We start from the raw sequence: 15,453 nt of genomic DNA, 5'->3' as shown, positions 1-15,453 counted from the left end.
TGAGAGAAAGAGCGTGAGTGTGAGAAAGAGAGAAAGAAAGAGAGACAGAGTGGGAGAGCGAGAGAGAGGGAAAAAAGAGGGAGAGAGATCCAAAATACTCAGCCTTTACTCCTGGTCCCACAGCATGGAAAGTGACCCAAAGTCTTACACTGCCTGGGGCTGAAAGACCAAACAATGTGCAAAGGAGGTTTAATATATTTCCCCAATCAGTGCCTAATTTGAGCCGGTGGCGGCCACCAGCACTTATTTTTGGAGACAAGCACTTTTTTTCGGCATCAGAAATTTTCTGAGTGCAAGAAAGGGAAAACACATAGATCGGAAACAGGAGGAAGAAAAGAGAGGCAACACTGTTTGTGCCTGGCAGGACCCACCTCCGACGGGGGCCCCCACCACAGTCCACACTCTGGACCAGTAGTCTGCACTCACACCGCCGCTTCCCGGGTCACACAGTGTTCTCTGCTGCCTCTTTCCCTCTTCTGCACATCGACTGGAGGAGGATATCAGTTTTGCAGCACATCCAGCGGACAATCCGACTCCAGTCCCCAGCAGCCCAGCTGGTGCACCGCAGACGTAGATTGCAAGGAACGCAACTGTTGCGTTCCTTGCAATGCCCGGCCGCCGCTGCAGGTATGTGTGTTTTAATTTGCTGGCGGGCAGGACTCAGCAAAAAAAGCTTACCGGCTTGGTAGAGGCAGTCCCACGGCCGACAAGGTCACTCTCCAAGCCTCACGGGGGCTCACCAGAAAACTAGACGGTCCACCCCATGCCTCCATGGCACCTGAACCTGGTGCGGCGGCTACAAACCTGGTGCGGCGGCTACAGAGTATGAGGTGAGGTGGGGAGGGGGGCTGGGTGGGCTGAAGTGGGGTAGATGGAGGAAGGAGAAGGTTGGGGAGATGCGGGGCTGCCGATGGGGAGGGGGGGGGGAATTCATTTTGCATGGGGTCAGCACATGTCCTTTCTCTGTGGCTGTTCAAAGGAACAATAGGAGGAACGGGACACGTGCAGAGTATAATTCGATGTAGATGGACACAGAAAATGGTATAGGAGTGGGCGGGGTATACACCATGGGTGCAGTATAGCATACTAAGGCAGGGCTACGGTTGCAGGGCTCTCTGAGGAACGTGGATGGGCTCCGGGGGCAGTTGGGTGACAAAGGGGTAGAAAATGGCTCAGAGTGCCTTCGCTTGCACAGAACGATAGGGGGCAGGTATGACGCTTTTGTGGTGTTGATTCTGTATGTGGACATAGATGCCGGCGTTTTGGTTTGCTAGCTGTGACAGGTCCGGTGGGGTGGCAAATGAGATTTTGGCTGCCGTGAGTGCCGCTGTCTGGCGGGCAGGGGGAGGGCAGTGAGGAGAGGGAATGCATAGGTGTCGGAAGTTGCACCCATTTGGGCAGCCTGGGGCTCTGAGGGAATCTGGGAGCTGCTGCAGGTCGCCAGACATGGAGAGTTGCTGGCGTTGTGGTTTGTGGACGGTTTGTGGTTTTGGGATGTGCAGGGCATCATTGGCGGCTGAAAGGAAACACTGCGGTGCAATGCCTGGAAAGGGGGGTGCTGTGGGAGAGGGTGGATTGTGTGGGTTAACGTAAATGATGCCCCTCCCCCTCCCATCCCAAGAGTAGTCTGATTCAATGGGGGCCTTCATTCTGCTCCAAGTCCCACTGGTGGGCTCGGAGAAAGCGATGCTCGGGATGGGAGGCATTGTTGGGGAGACCCGGGTTTCTGTTAGAGGCTTCTGTATTGGTTGGTTGCTTAGAAATGTTGTTACTGTGGCAACATATTAGTCTACAGGTATGAGCATTTGGATTTCCAGAGGGCAAATAATGCAAAAGAATGTCGCTGAGCATTTCCAGAAGAACGCAAAGGTTCTCAATAACAATTCAAGGTTGTCCACAAATGCTCATTGCTTTAAAGGTGTCAGTAACAGAGTCGGTAGGGATGCGTAGATCGTTGCCCTCTTTTCACGCCACCAGTTCTGCTTCGTCCACTCAGATAACTTCATGCTATGCAATGCTTACTGGTAATAGCTTTTTCGCAATATGCATGAATTGTTGGTTATCCGGGTAAGACTGTGGACATTTTGGTTTGCGTTTTTTGGTGGCCTGTGTTATCATCTTGAAATTACTGGTATTGGAATGGGGGCCTGTGACGTTATGGATGACATGGGCAGCAAGTACTTCGCAAGTGTGATTAAGTGGTCAACCACACACACAACTACCCACAACCGCACCCACAACCGCACCCACTACCACATACAGACAACCACAAACCCAACCACGCATACCAAACACACAACCACAAACACAACACACACAACCACAAACACAACACACACAACCACACAAACACACACACACAACCACACACACAACCACACACACAACCACCACACACAACCACCACACACAACCACCACACACAACCACCACACACAACCACCACACACAACCACCACACACACACACACACACAACCGCACCCACTACCACATACACACAACCACACACACAATCGCACATACCACACACAATCACAACACACACAAACACAACACACACAACCACAAACACAACACACACAACCACAAACACAACACACACAACCACACACACAACCACACACACAACCACACACACAACCACACACAACCACACACACCACCAAGCACACCACCAAGCACACCACCACGCACACAACCACACACACAACCACGCACACACACAACAAACACACAACTACACCCACTCAACCACGAGCACACACACACAACCACAACACACACACACAACCATACACACACACAACCACACACCCAACCACACACCCAACCACACACCCAACCACACCCAACCACACCCAACCATACATGCAACCATACATGCAACCATACATACAACCACACACACAACCACACCGTCAGTGCACACTTTCACCAGGCACAAACACCATCAGTCGTCAGTGCACGCTTTCACCGGGCACAAACACCACCAGCCGTCAGTACGCGCTTTCACCGGGCACAAACACCACCAGCCGTCAGTGGACGCTTTCTCTGGGCACAAACACCACCAGCCGTCATTGGACGCTTCCACCAGGCACACACACACACCACCAGCCGTCAGTGCACGCTTTCACCAGGCACATACACATACCACCAGCCGTCAGTGCACGCTTTCACCAGGCACACACCACCAGCCGTCAGTGCATGCTTTCTCTAGGCACACACACCACCAGACGTCAGTGCACGCTTCCACCAGGCACACACACCACCAGCCGTCATTGCATGCTTCCACCAGACACACACACACCATCAGCCGGCAGTGCACACTTCCACTAGGCACACACACCACCAGCCATCAGTGCACACATCAATTCTTAACGCATCCACAATTAACTATTGTAGCAATCGCAGTATGGCGCACTTTACTTTTAAACATACTCATCTAAAGTGCAGCATGCCACCATTGTTACAAAAATAAATACACATTTTTTTGGCCAACAATTTATAGACTTTTGTTGCAATTGGTGTTGCAATAATTAGCAATGCCAATAGCTCAAACTTAATTAATGTGAAGCAGGCGAGCAAGTCCGGGTGGGCCAGACCAAAAAGCCAAAGGGAGGCAACGAAAAACCCTCCTTTCCAATAGGAAGCAAAGTTATCCATAAACGCTGACGCTACCCAATGGAAATGAGGGGAGTGGCTCGAGTCCCCTTCTCGAAACTGAGTTGTTGACTATAGCTCTCGCACGCGTGGAGCGCATGCGCGCTCCAACGCCAGGCGAGACCTAAAAATACCTATGTCGTTGGAAATTCAGAAGCAGAAAATATGCCTTATGGACTGCCTATTTGCCTACATTACAACTACCCTCCAGTTACCCAGCTATGTAGCAGTTGAATCCATGGGCGACAAGGCCTCAACCACTATTTTTGTGCTAATAGTCCTGAGGCCTCTTCATTCATGATTTTCTCTCAGTGCGTTGATTTATTCCTTCTTTGCCAGTTCTGGTGAAGAAATGTACTTATAACCAGGGCCACTGGAATTAAGTGGCAGCCATGGGTGGAGCAAATTATGCTGCAGAATAGACTAAATTATGCAGCAAGAAAAGCCAAATTATGCAACATAATGCGGCATATTTTGTCATAGTATTACTTCATAATTTTGTAAAAATGTTTACTTCACCACTTAGTACCAGACTGACATCCAAATACAGTAATAATCAACAAAAAGATGACCAGTCAACCTATGGCTATAGCCATCCACTTTGCGACAAAACATAATGCTGTGATTTCAGTTACATTTGATCTGTTAGAGCTAGAAACTATTTTTTATAATTAAAATCTGCAGATTGAGCAGAAGATTGTCTCATGCGGCAATCCCCAACTATTCGAAAAACGCAGTGGTCACAGAATCACTTAATTACTTCAGCCCTGCTTATTACAACTACGCATGCCAAACCAGGATAGCGCAAGCCGCCATATATGCAGATCTGCAGAAAGTAATGTTTATTACCGTTGTGGAGGGTGAGGAGAGCAACTTGACCCACTTTTAGTGAGTCATACCCACTCGCCACAATCAACAAAATACCATATTACACTCTGTGTATTTTTAAGTAAGAGAGAGAGAGGGAGGGAGTGTGTGTGGTGTGTGTGTGTGTGTGTGTGTGTGTGAGCATATAGTATGCAATTGTATGTATATTTGTAAATATATTTATGTATATACATCTATATAGATAGCGAAGTAATAATTCTTGAAAGATAGCACGTTACAGAGGTTACCAGGTTTAACTACGGAGAATGTAAAATAAAAATAACGTGTGTCTATAGAAGATGCTCAAGATCCCAGTGCTGAAAGAAATATATTTACTGTTAACTTAATTTTGTTGCACACGATTACTGTTGTGTGTCGTCTGTTTTATTACGGTGTTGCTTGTTCATCATGTGGGAGGTTAGTAAACTCAAGCATTATTCTCTTCTCCACCCGCAGAGGCCTTTGACAGTGAATACCGGATTGCATTCAAAGGACTACCCACAGAATGGCTCAGTAAAATGCGGAAGATTGACGGCCCACCTAGCATCAACGTCGAGTGGTGCAGGAAACTGTTTGGGGCCCCCCTTATCTGAGCTCCGACAGGACACTGTGGAAAATGTTGCACAAAACAAATGGATGCTGGGCAGTCAGTGTGGGTAAACGGGAAATCTGTCAAAAAGCTGGATTCAGCCGGTCATCGGTAGCCCATGGCAACCTCTTGGGAATATTGAGGACTGTCTGCATATTGCTGTTAACCCTTTAATGGCACCAAGTGTCATAGAGTTAATTCACCCTGTAACTTGACAGCAATTCTCGAACTTCCTCCCGGTACGGGAGTCTGGAAATAATGCAGTTTAAGCACTTTTTAAACCGTCCATGTGTAATTAAGGATTACATAAGCATGCCTGCATCATCCTTAGAAGGGAAGAACATATTGTAAAAAATGAATATGAAACAACCGTCACTAAAGATCTATATCTGTATATGCATATTATGAACTCTGGCATTGAAAAGGCCTCCAGGGTGGAAATGGCATCCACGTTTTTAAACTAGCAGAAAAAATGAATGACCGAAGCAGTAGCTCGGTGTCTAACCTAAATTATAATGCAGTTGCATTTTTCCAGCTTTCCCTTTTGTTGTTTTTAAGGTAAATCAGTTTATCTCTTAAAATAAACTAATCTTTAACCCTCAGCACTAAGAGCTGGAGATGCCTCCTCTGCTCACCGAAGGATGTAAAGGGTTGCCTAAACAATAAGGAGACGTTCTCTCCTGAGGTGCCCTCCATCCTGAAGCAGGACAGATTTCCTGAATGATTTCGGTTAAATTCAATACATTTATAGACACCTTGTTAAGATGTAGTGGGAAAGTACATCACTTGGGGATTTGTCATGAAATATATTCACTGTTGTAAAGTACTCAACAGCAAATGAAGGAACATAGCTTTACCTAGCTTGTGTAAACTGCTCATAGACCATATTTGCCTAATACTTAGTTTGTGATAATGGTTGGTACTGGTTTGTTAGACATAATTTGACTGCAGATTCAGAACCAGCAATGTTTGACATGCTGTATGTACTTAGGCTGAAAATAGCACACAAACTGACACAAGTATGAGAAAGTGTATCTTGATTTGATTTTGTGGTGGGGGGAGTTGTTCGTTCTGTATAGTACTACACTACTTTATACTTTTTGTCTACTATTGTTCATATCATGATCTCTAAAATATTTAACCACTAGAAAATGGCTGGATTTGAAAGTGTGCAACAGTCCCCTTTAAAACCAGCAACTGTACCATAACATGGTCTTTTACTGTGCTGTAATGCCTACGTCTGCTTACACAGGCATCCAATCGGGCACCGAAGGATGTTTTTATTTCCAGACAAGTGTACATCAGCCTGGTGTTTTGCAGTTCATGTTACCAACATCAGTAATTCTGACCCTGTATTGGGGGTTGGTTTTAAAAATTTGCTTTGGGAAGCATGAGAGTTATTTTGCACTTAGGGCTCCGTGTTTAGCTTTTTGTAAAGGAAGAGGCATCAGCTTGTCGTGTGAGTGTTTAGCAAGTGTTTTTGTGTGGAATAGGATAGGTAAGGGTCAGTTTCCGAAATGGCCATCAAATTTGCTTCGTTTGTTCTTATTTTTATGACCTACCATGTCTCTACCTGTTGACGAACCTATTCTTATTGACTTATCTTCACTACAGTTTCGGGGGAAGGATGAATATCGCATACGTCAGGAACTCTGCTGTAAGAAAGTTTTCTCATACCATTATGGTGGTAATAGTATTGATAAAAAGTACTTCTTGACACGTCCATGAATACCAACTGCAAAATGGTGCCATGCCTTTTCAGCACACATTTCCTCTCCATTTAGTCTGGTCTGTGACACGTTATGTGTTTGACACAAGTAAGTCCTAGTTCTTAGAAAAATGCGTCCCTTTAGGAGCATAGAGCATCCAACTCAAGTGTATGGGTATGTGGCAGTGTCCTTCTGTGCAAGATTGCGAATAGTGCTGTTAATGGAAGTGTTTTGACCTTCACTCATCCATGAAATGCATTTGCTCTCAAGCTCTAAAATATTTAACCACACAACCTTGAGTTTGCTTGCAGTGTGGACTTGTTGCATATATAAGTTGCAGTGCACTTTTTTAAGGGGAGCAATAACAGGACAGTCTTACAATGAGGCAAATCTTACCTTTCTTTGTATTCATGTTTTGTGTTTTACCAGCTTTTCTTGTGGCTGAAAATGGGCAAAATGGGCTGAGGAGCCCATTTTGCCTTTTAACCAGCTGAAACTGGTCGTGCTTATAATTGAGGGAATGGTGGCCCATATCAACTCAGGGTGAATACATTACTGGGTGTTTTTCGAACAGGCCTTTATGGGATCGCTTGGTATTAGTGCACTGAAAGATAACATAAAATTCTAGCCAGTATGCTAATTTGATAGTAATTCCGATTAATCAGGGGCACATTGATGCCTTACTTCATTATTAGTGCCTTAACTCTTTCACGTGCGATCTCTTACATTGTTGGAAACAGTTCAGTGAGTATGCCAGTGGCACTTAATTGCAATCCATATTTTTATGATCTTAATGAAGCTGCGGCCTTAATATGCTGCCTCAGAAAGAGTCATCTTATGTGAGATGGTGTAAGTCAAAGGTTAGTGGCCGTCCAGTCTGGAATCCACTGGTACCCGACGGATATCATTGTCTGGAAAAATGTAGCAACTTGTCATTTATGATATTTGGAACCATTTTAGTCACATGGTCAGTTAGGTTTTTAAATAAGTATCGTAGTAGGAACCCTTACCTCCGTCATGGTTTATTGCATATACAGGAGCTAAGGAACATATACGTTTCTGTAATAACATTACTTTTTGTATTTTTATTCGAGTGCTGTATGCTACTGGTGACCAGCAGTGCAGTCTCTGCAACTGAATGCCGTTGTGACAGTCTAGAAAACTGTTGCAGTATGGGATCACAGATGTCTTAGTTGGATAATCCTCATGTTTTACGATGGCCACGAAAGCAAGGCAGGGTGTACATCTTGAAGTTGTATGTATTTTAGCCACCTCAGATTCTTCCATCTTTTGAACGAGCAATTGACTTTCAGAAACACAGACAATTTGTTTCTTTTATGTACATGGGAGTTTGAGGTAGATGGTATGAAAGTAAGGTAATCTTTACGTAGAGGCTGAGACACCATGTCTCTTCAACATCAGCATTGGCTTTGGGTCTTTAAATGGGAGGTTTATGTGAAATAATTTGGATCCAAAAGTTGCTTAAGAAAGATGTCCTTCTGAGGCGGTAAGATTCCCACCAGAAAACCGTTAGGATGGAATGGGAAATGTAAAATGTGCTACAGCATGCAGTGATGATATTGGTCTGGAGTAGTGTTCAGTTTCATGTTAGATTGCCTTTTTTAATATCCAAAGCTCATGGTCATAGAGGTTTTCACTAATTCATGCACTGGTTGTGGTAGCGCTCGCGCACTGTGTGTGTCATTACAGATTCTGACGAAGACAGCTGTTTTGGTAGTGGTCATTTCAGTGTCCAGAGTAAAATCTAGGAGGTCAGGGTCACAAGAGTGAATTAGTCACCTGGACCCAATTTACCAAAGATTATTTTGTTTTAAGATAAAGTATTTCCACACACTCATACCACTTATTCATCCTTTTCACCCTTCCACTTTATAACAACTTTTATATCTAATCCAAAAATTAGCCTTAAATTTCTTTATTTGCAGAAATTAGGGAGTGGACTACGATTGGTTTCCAGATGTAAGTGGAAGTTGTATGTACATAAATCTGAGGGGTAAGTGTTGTTTGCAGAAAACCCGGTGTTCGATTCCACTGTGAGGAAGGGAGTTGCCCTGAAGCATCTGAGAGGGATAACCATTCACTGAATCTGCCTGATCATCATTCAATATTTGTTATGTGTCATTGTTGGACTGCCGAGATAATGACACTGGATATCGAAAATAGATCTTGCTTAGCTGTTTTAGTCTTCTTTTCAGACAATAAATTGAATGCATCTTTCAGTAATCTTTGCACACAGAGTGGAGCAGGTAGATATCCCTTCAAGGCTTATGGAGTTTGTTCTTCAAAACATGGACCAAATGAGTATGCATTTGTATAACCTTCTATGTGTACGTACAGGGTTATTTCAGTGGGATGGTACAGAAGCAAGACTGTTAAGCTTTCCACGATGCATTTTAGTGTCTTGGTAATTGATATTTCCTTCGTTTGATTTAGAATAGATTTTTTTTGTACTTTCTGAATGTATTATGTGAAACAAAGTCTGGTATTCCTAAATGTTTCTATAGTGGTGTTTGTTTTTAATGGATTTGAAGTCCTTGTGTACAGCAGACTGATTCTAGGTCTTCAGTAAGATGTGATGTAATTATTGTAAATGAATTTATAATAAGACTGTGCACTACTAACTCTCCTTCCCTTTTACTAGATCGCAATGGTTTACTACTACCCACACATTTTTAGTAATGGATTTTTTCCGGTATTTTCATGGTAGTAAAATATATTTTTATAGCGACCACATTTAAAAATGATTTCAACGTTTATATAGACGTCTCAGACATGCCTGTCTCCTATATTACAGACCGATTCTTCTATCAGCAATATGATTCACGAATGTTCAATTCATTAAAAAGAAAACTATATTTTGTAATCCACTCAAAATATTACAGTTAACAAGACTTTTTATTGAATTGAATCATCAAGGTGCCTTAATTGGTCTGCCTTTTTATGTGGCCTTACACGTGAATACCATAAACATGATTTTACTAGCTGTTTTTGTGGGTTTGATAACCACAAAAGTGTAATAAACATTGTTTCACCGTTTGCACTTTTCTACAGTGCAAATAAAAGGGATTGTATTTCTTTTTCCTGTAAGCACAATGAGCTCCTTCCAGGAGATGGAAAAAAAGAATACTGTCAGTGATTGGGAATAAGAGGAAGTGGTATGAATGTATTCCATTGTCCCATTTGCACTGGTTTCGAGACTATATGAACTGTTTGAAAACTGCACATGTTTACTATGCTTTTACTGTTAACAAATTTTATTGTCTGTTTTTGTACATTCAAAGCAATTGTTTATCCATTTTCAAAGGGAGCTTTTTTGGCATCAGAATTTTGTATAGAAATATATAGAATATTAAGAAACGCTTAAAGTATTTCTTTAAATAAAATTTGGACAGATATATCTGTGTGCTTCTTTCTCTGTCAATTGAGTGTGCTTTTCAAAACCTCAAAAATAAATAAATATATAAAGAGCTGTTGCCAATCAATAGTATCAAAACCTCTTTACTGCATGGAAGGGATAAAGTACAAATAGCACCTGTCAACAGTTTGCGATAAATTTGCTCGTTCGTACGTTGTTGTTGGTATGTTATCACGGAGTGGTCAATATATTGTGAGAGTGGGGTGTTTTAGTTTATAAGCCACCTGTATTCCAGAATTAAGCGTTGATCTCTAAAACAAAAACAGAGTTAGTTTCCTTGTGAATCCAGTTTCTGTATTGAAGATATCAGTCTGGAAACTATTGTGTTTTTTAATGTGGACCTACCACAAGCACCAGAATTGGCTTTTATTGGCTTATTCCACGACAAAGGGGCTGATTATTATGTCAGTGGGACCGACACTGACAGCACATCGGTGTCGGTCCTACTGACACTTTAAGTGGGGTCAGACCGCCACACTAGGATACAGACGATCTGACCGCATTGTCGCAGTGACCAACCGTCAGCTTCCGACTGGCTCAAGGAGCCCGTCAGGCGGTTGGTCGGATCGCATTCCCCACATTGGGGGTGGTGCCTTCTCTGGCACCACTGTGCACCACTGTGGGGATTACGATCCATCTTTCCGCCAGCCAGTTCATGTCGGTTCTTCCTATGTGAAAAGGCTGGAGGAAAGGCTTCTTTGTGGCCCCTATGAGGGCCCGGCCCCCTTTGGCCCTTCACTATGTGCCCTAGGGGCACCCCTCAACATCCCTGCATCCTGTGGCAAGCACCGAATGGTGCCTGCCACAGGTTGCAGTGCCATCGTAATCGACCCAAAGTCTTTTTGAAGAAGCAGGCATGGTTTCTTATGCTGATGGAAATGCTCAAGCACCAGGGTGTTGAAAGTAGGTTCAAGAGGGCTGGATCCAAGCGAGCTTTAGTGTTATTGATTGTGCAATTAATGTAATTTTCTATGTTTTGTGTATTCATAGAGCACACAACTCAGCTGGGAGAATATCCTGGCTCTGAAAGCAGGAGCTGCTTCAGCCAAGACTGGTCAATTATAACTATGTGAAATCTGTACTTGTTTTGTGTCATTTTTCTTCTGGGGCTATCTTGAAGAAAACATGTCACACCCTCTCTGTCTAGATGTCCTTAGAAGACAGTCAAGCTCTCTCTTTGTTCTGCACACTTACTCTTCTTTTCTTTTCAGTCACCAGCCTCACTTGTGCTGTGCAATTTCCAGAAATAAGTCTTGACTCTTCATCTGCATATCCATAGACAGAAAAGAAGTGAGTGGCTCGTTGGCTGAGCTGTGTGAGAGGGTAACAGTAGTCAACATCGTCTTCAGTCTGAAAACGTTCAAGATTTGAGCTTTATTTAACGATGTGTTCAGCACCATTCTAGCTATCTTAATACAGTGCCTGGATGCTTAGTACAGTCTACCCTGCCGTGTACCTCTTTTTTTGAGTACATCATTCCAGAGTTGAACATTGGCCACGCTTGCATAGTACCAGACACGAAAATGCACAGCCCTATGCACTTGCCATCTGGACGCCCATGCCAAGAACTGTACCGTACCATGTTCTGCAGCCGATGTAGACTTCTCATCCTGACATGCTATCTAAAAGATCAAACACTCATTATTTAACCGAACAAAAATCTTTCCTCCTACACCAGATCTTCAAGGCTGGATCAGCACATAGTTCCTATTAACAACGGGCAAATAACGAAGATTACAACTAACCTCACTGCTGCTCTATAAATAGGCAAGTAATCAGGGCACAAGTCCCATAAAAAGAAGTGGGGGAACTGACCAAGTAAGACAATATGCAAATTACCTCATGACGTCACGACGTAGCGCTGTAAAATAAACAAAATAGTGCTATTTAAATTATTTGTGTAAATACTGGGACAGACTAACCCATCTGACAGTCTTACAGTGTCTGCATTTATATACAGGGTCAGAACAAAGGCGAAAGCATGACTCTCTTAAGTACCTATGAAGAGAAGGCAAGCTGTGTGCCTTTGTTTCCCTCTGTGGCATTTACATTTAAATGTAAGGTTCCAGGCGGCCCCCAGTCAGCATATACAAACAAAAGGAGGCCTGATGGCCCCTTAATTTTGGCCCAGCTGCAGGTGAAAAAAGGCTCCATTGCTGCCAGCACGTTGTTGCTGGGAATGGAAAGCAGGCAACGTGCAGGTGCTGCTGAACGTGTCCCGGTGTCTGGAAATTACACCGGGACAGTACCACCACCAATTCCACACCTCCAACACGAATAATACCACTTCTACCAATGCTACCACCACAATGTCAATATCCCCCTCAATATGTCCGGGACAACACTTCTGCATGCCCATATTTGTATGTCTTTTATTCTTGAACCCAGTTGACTGGCTTTGCCAAAGCTTGTTTTGGTCCAGGCATTTTCTGCAGTGGTCACACAGCTTTCAGCTAATTCCTTTCTCCCACTGAATACATTAATTAGCTTGAATAGAGATATAGTCTGCACAAACGTTTTTAATTCTTGTTTATACACTAGGCAAATAAATGATTCCCAGCAGTAACCACTGTTCTTCCCTGCTTATCAGTCCTCCTTCATATTATCCAGCAAGGAATATCCACATATTAACCCTCAGTAATAATGGCAGTAAAATGTCCGAAAACATTTGTGGGGGGCAGCTGCGTGGGCATATTATCTGGTGCCCTCCCTGAAACTTGGCAAATTGGCTTTCTTGTGCATGGTTGTCACAAGAGATGCTACAATATCAGCACGGATTTCCTAGGGATAGAGAAGCTTTTTGTTTAACAAGGGCAATTCCCCAAAAACTTCTCTTCATTTGGAGGTTTCTCAGAGTTTACCTCCGAGATGCTTTTAAAATGTATGTATTAGTGTTTTGTACGTTTTCCCTAATCCCAATCCGCTGCATCTTCATGCAAGTACACTGTTGTTGGGTTGTTCTTACTTCTAACATTGAGGACAATTCCGAAAATCTGTTTGTTTAAATCAGTGACATAGAAGAGCATGCAGCCACTACCTAGGCTAGCTTCTCGAGTGCAAAATAATTATGTCCAATCTATGTATTACCTTTAGTTCATTTTTTGTTTGTTTGTTTTAATTTAGCTCATCTTCGGCCACTGATTTATGATTTTGCACCACTGTTTTGCATGAGAGATACTCCTATCTTTTGCACACTACTAAATATAGAGATTCTCCAGTATAGGGGTGTCTTTCATAGATTCACATGCTTGAATATTCCCCATCATCGAAGTGCGAGTCCCAGGACACATAACATAGCAATGTAGTAAAAACATTAGTATATATGTATATACATATAAGAAAGAAAAAAACATGGAGGTTTTATAGATAGACAACTTTTCACTTCTTAACATATCACAGCCATTATACTTAGTCCAAACTCCAGCCAATCAGGTGTCCACACCCTCTCAGAATGTTCTCCTAAGAGGCTCAGGCCATCAGATGTTTTACTGCGCGTCATGTGAAGGGAGTCTCCCTGAGCTCAGCTCAGTTTCTTCTAATTTTCTTCTTAGAAAGTCAACTTTATGATGTCTACCACCAAAAAGTCCCTCTTCAGACCTTGTGGAACCTGTGGAAAACAGAGACTTCATTCTGAAGACCCTCATAAAAAGTGCATTTATTGCCTGTATCCTGAATATCAGGTTAAGGATTGTAAAATATGTAGAACCTTCTCTCAGAAGACTCAGAAGGACAGAGAATTGTGTCTCCTTCTGTGGCTACAGAAGTGGAAGACTTCAGAGAACCCTCTCTCAGATGTGGAGAGTGTGCCATCAGTCAAGATTTCTTCATCCTTGAAGAGAATCAGTGAGTATCAAAAGGTTTCTCCAAAACCTAAGGTGGTGAAGAAACATCATGTGGATAAGCCCACTATCCAACCTTCAACTTCAAAAGGGGTGATTTCTCCCCCTCAGTGTCTTTCTGCACCTTCTACGCCCCCGAGATCTGATTCTCAGGCGTCAAAAACTCCATCTGCGCAGTTTTTACCTCAGAAACTGCCTATCTCGTCGACAAGCTCGTCATCGCTTCCTCCGTCGACGAGAGCTGCTGTCGTCTCGTCTACCTCGATGACTTCAACATCTGCGTCTATGAAGCCGGCTATGATCCTGTCATCGGCATCTTCTCCGTCGACGTTTGTATCCATTAAGGTGAGACCTATTTTGTCTACGGTGCCTTTAACTTCGTCTGCGGCATCAAGCAAACAGAAGAGGAAGCATTCGTCAATGGTGGCTTCGACGGCGGCTTCATCGACGGCGGCTTCATCGACGGCAGCTTCGTTGGCGGTTGCTTCGTTTGCGGTGGCTTCGTCGGCGGTGACCCAACAATCATCGACGGTGACAGCAACAACTGCATCCATGGATCTGGTGCCATTGAAGTCTTCAAGCTCTTCAGTGGTGGCTGGTGACATTTGAAAGTGGTGAAGCATAAACTTTGTTGGAGGGTAGCAGGGTGAGCGAGCGCAGCGAGCGAGTCCTAACATCTTAAGGTGGGTAAATGGTGCATTTTCAAGCAAATCTGAGAAGCAAGAAGGTTAATAAAGCAATTGTGAAAGTGCAGGTATTACATTAATAAAGGTATGTCATATAACATGTAGATAGAAATGTTTTTAAAGCTAGGCCCTGCCAGTGCCACGCACCTCTGAGCAATATACACGCTGTGTGCCAGCAGGGCCTAGCATCAGAAACATTTCTATTATGTTTTTGAAGCTAGACCCAGTGCTGGCACTCAGTTGTGTATGCTTCTCAGACGAAATTAGGTACCACAAATTCCGAATAAAAAGTGACTCGTAAAAACATGTTGCCTACTACATTAACAAAGCGCTATCGATTTTTTAAAATCCTTACACCTTTGCAGCGTAGGCCCTGAAACGGGTTATTGAGCTTCCAGTGTTAAATTAGTGTTACCCAAGTGTTACAACAAAAAAAGCTGCTTAAGAAACAAAGAAGAAATATAGCTGTCCGGTTTTTTACCCTCCTGCTGTTTACATCCCAGCGGCACAGGCCATCCTGCAGGTCAAGTGACAGCATCCAGAATCATTTCTACCAGCAGCAGAGGGACAAACAACCTTTCAAACACTCCCTCAAACACACAGTTGACTTGCTAAGGTGAGGGAGGGGACACGGGAGCAGACTCTGAGAAGACACACTAAGCGGT

At 43.5% G+C, this 15,453-nt stretch overlaps 1 protein-coding gene across 1 annotated transcript in view; it reads left to right on the top strand.

Moving 5' to 3' along the window:
- DENND4C (DENN domain containing 4C) overlaps positions 1-10,243 on the top strand; it is a 1,285,018-nt gene extending 1,274,775 nt beyond the window's left edge. Inside the window, exon 35 of the mRNA XM_078675962.1 lies at positions 4,986-10,243. Within this exon, the coding sequence (XP_078532088.1) occupies positions 4,986-5,122 (137 nt within the window). The 3' untranslated portion in view covers positions 5,123-10,243. The remainder of the gene's footprint in view (positions 1-4,985) is intronic.
- The last annotated feature ends 5,210 nt before the right edge of the window (positions 10,244-15,453 follow it).

Source organism: Lissotriton helveticus, chromosome 2_1 (genome assembly GCF_964261635.1).
Source record: "Lissotriton helveticus chromosome 2_1, aLisHel1.1, whole genome shotgun sequence".
Lineage (NCBI taxonomy): Eukaryota > Metazoa > Chordata > Amphibia > Caudata > Salamandridae > Lissotriton > Lissotriton helveticus.
This window is presented reverse-complemented; position numbering and strand designations above follow the sequence as displayed.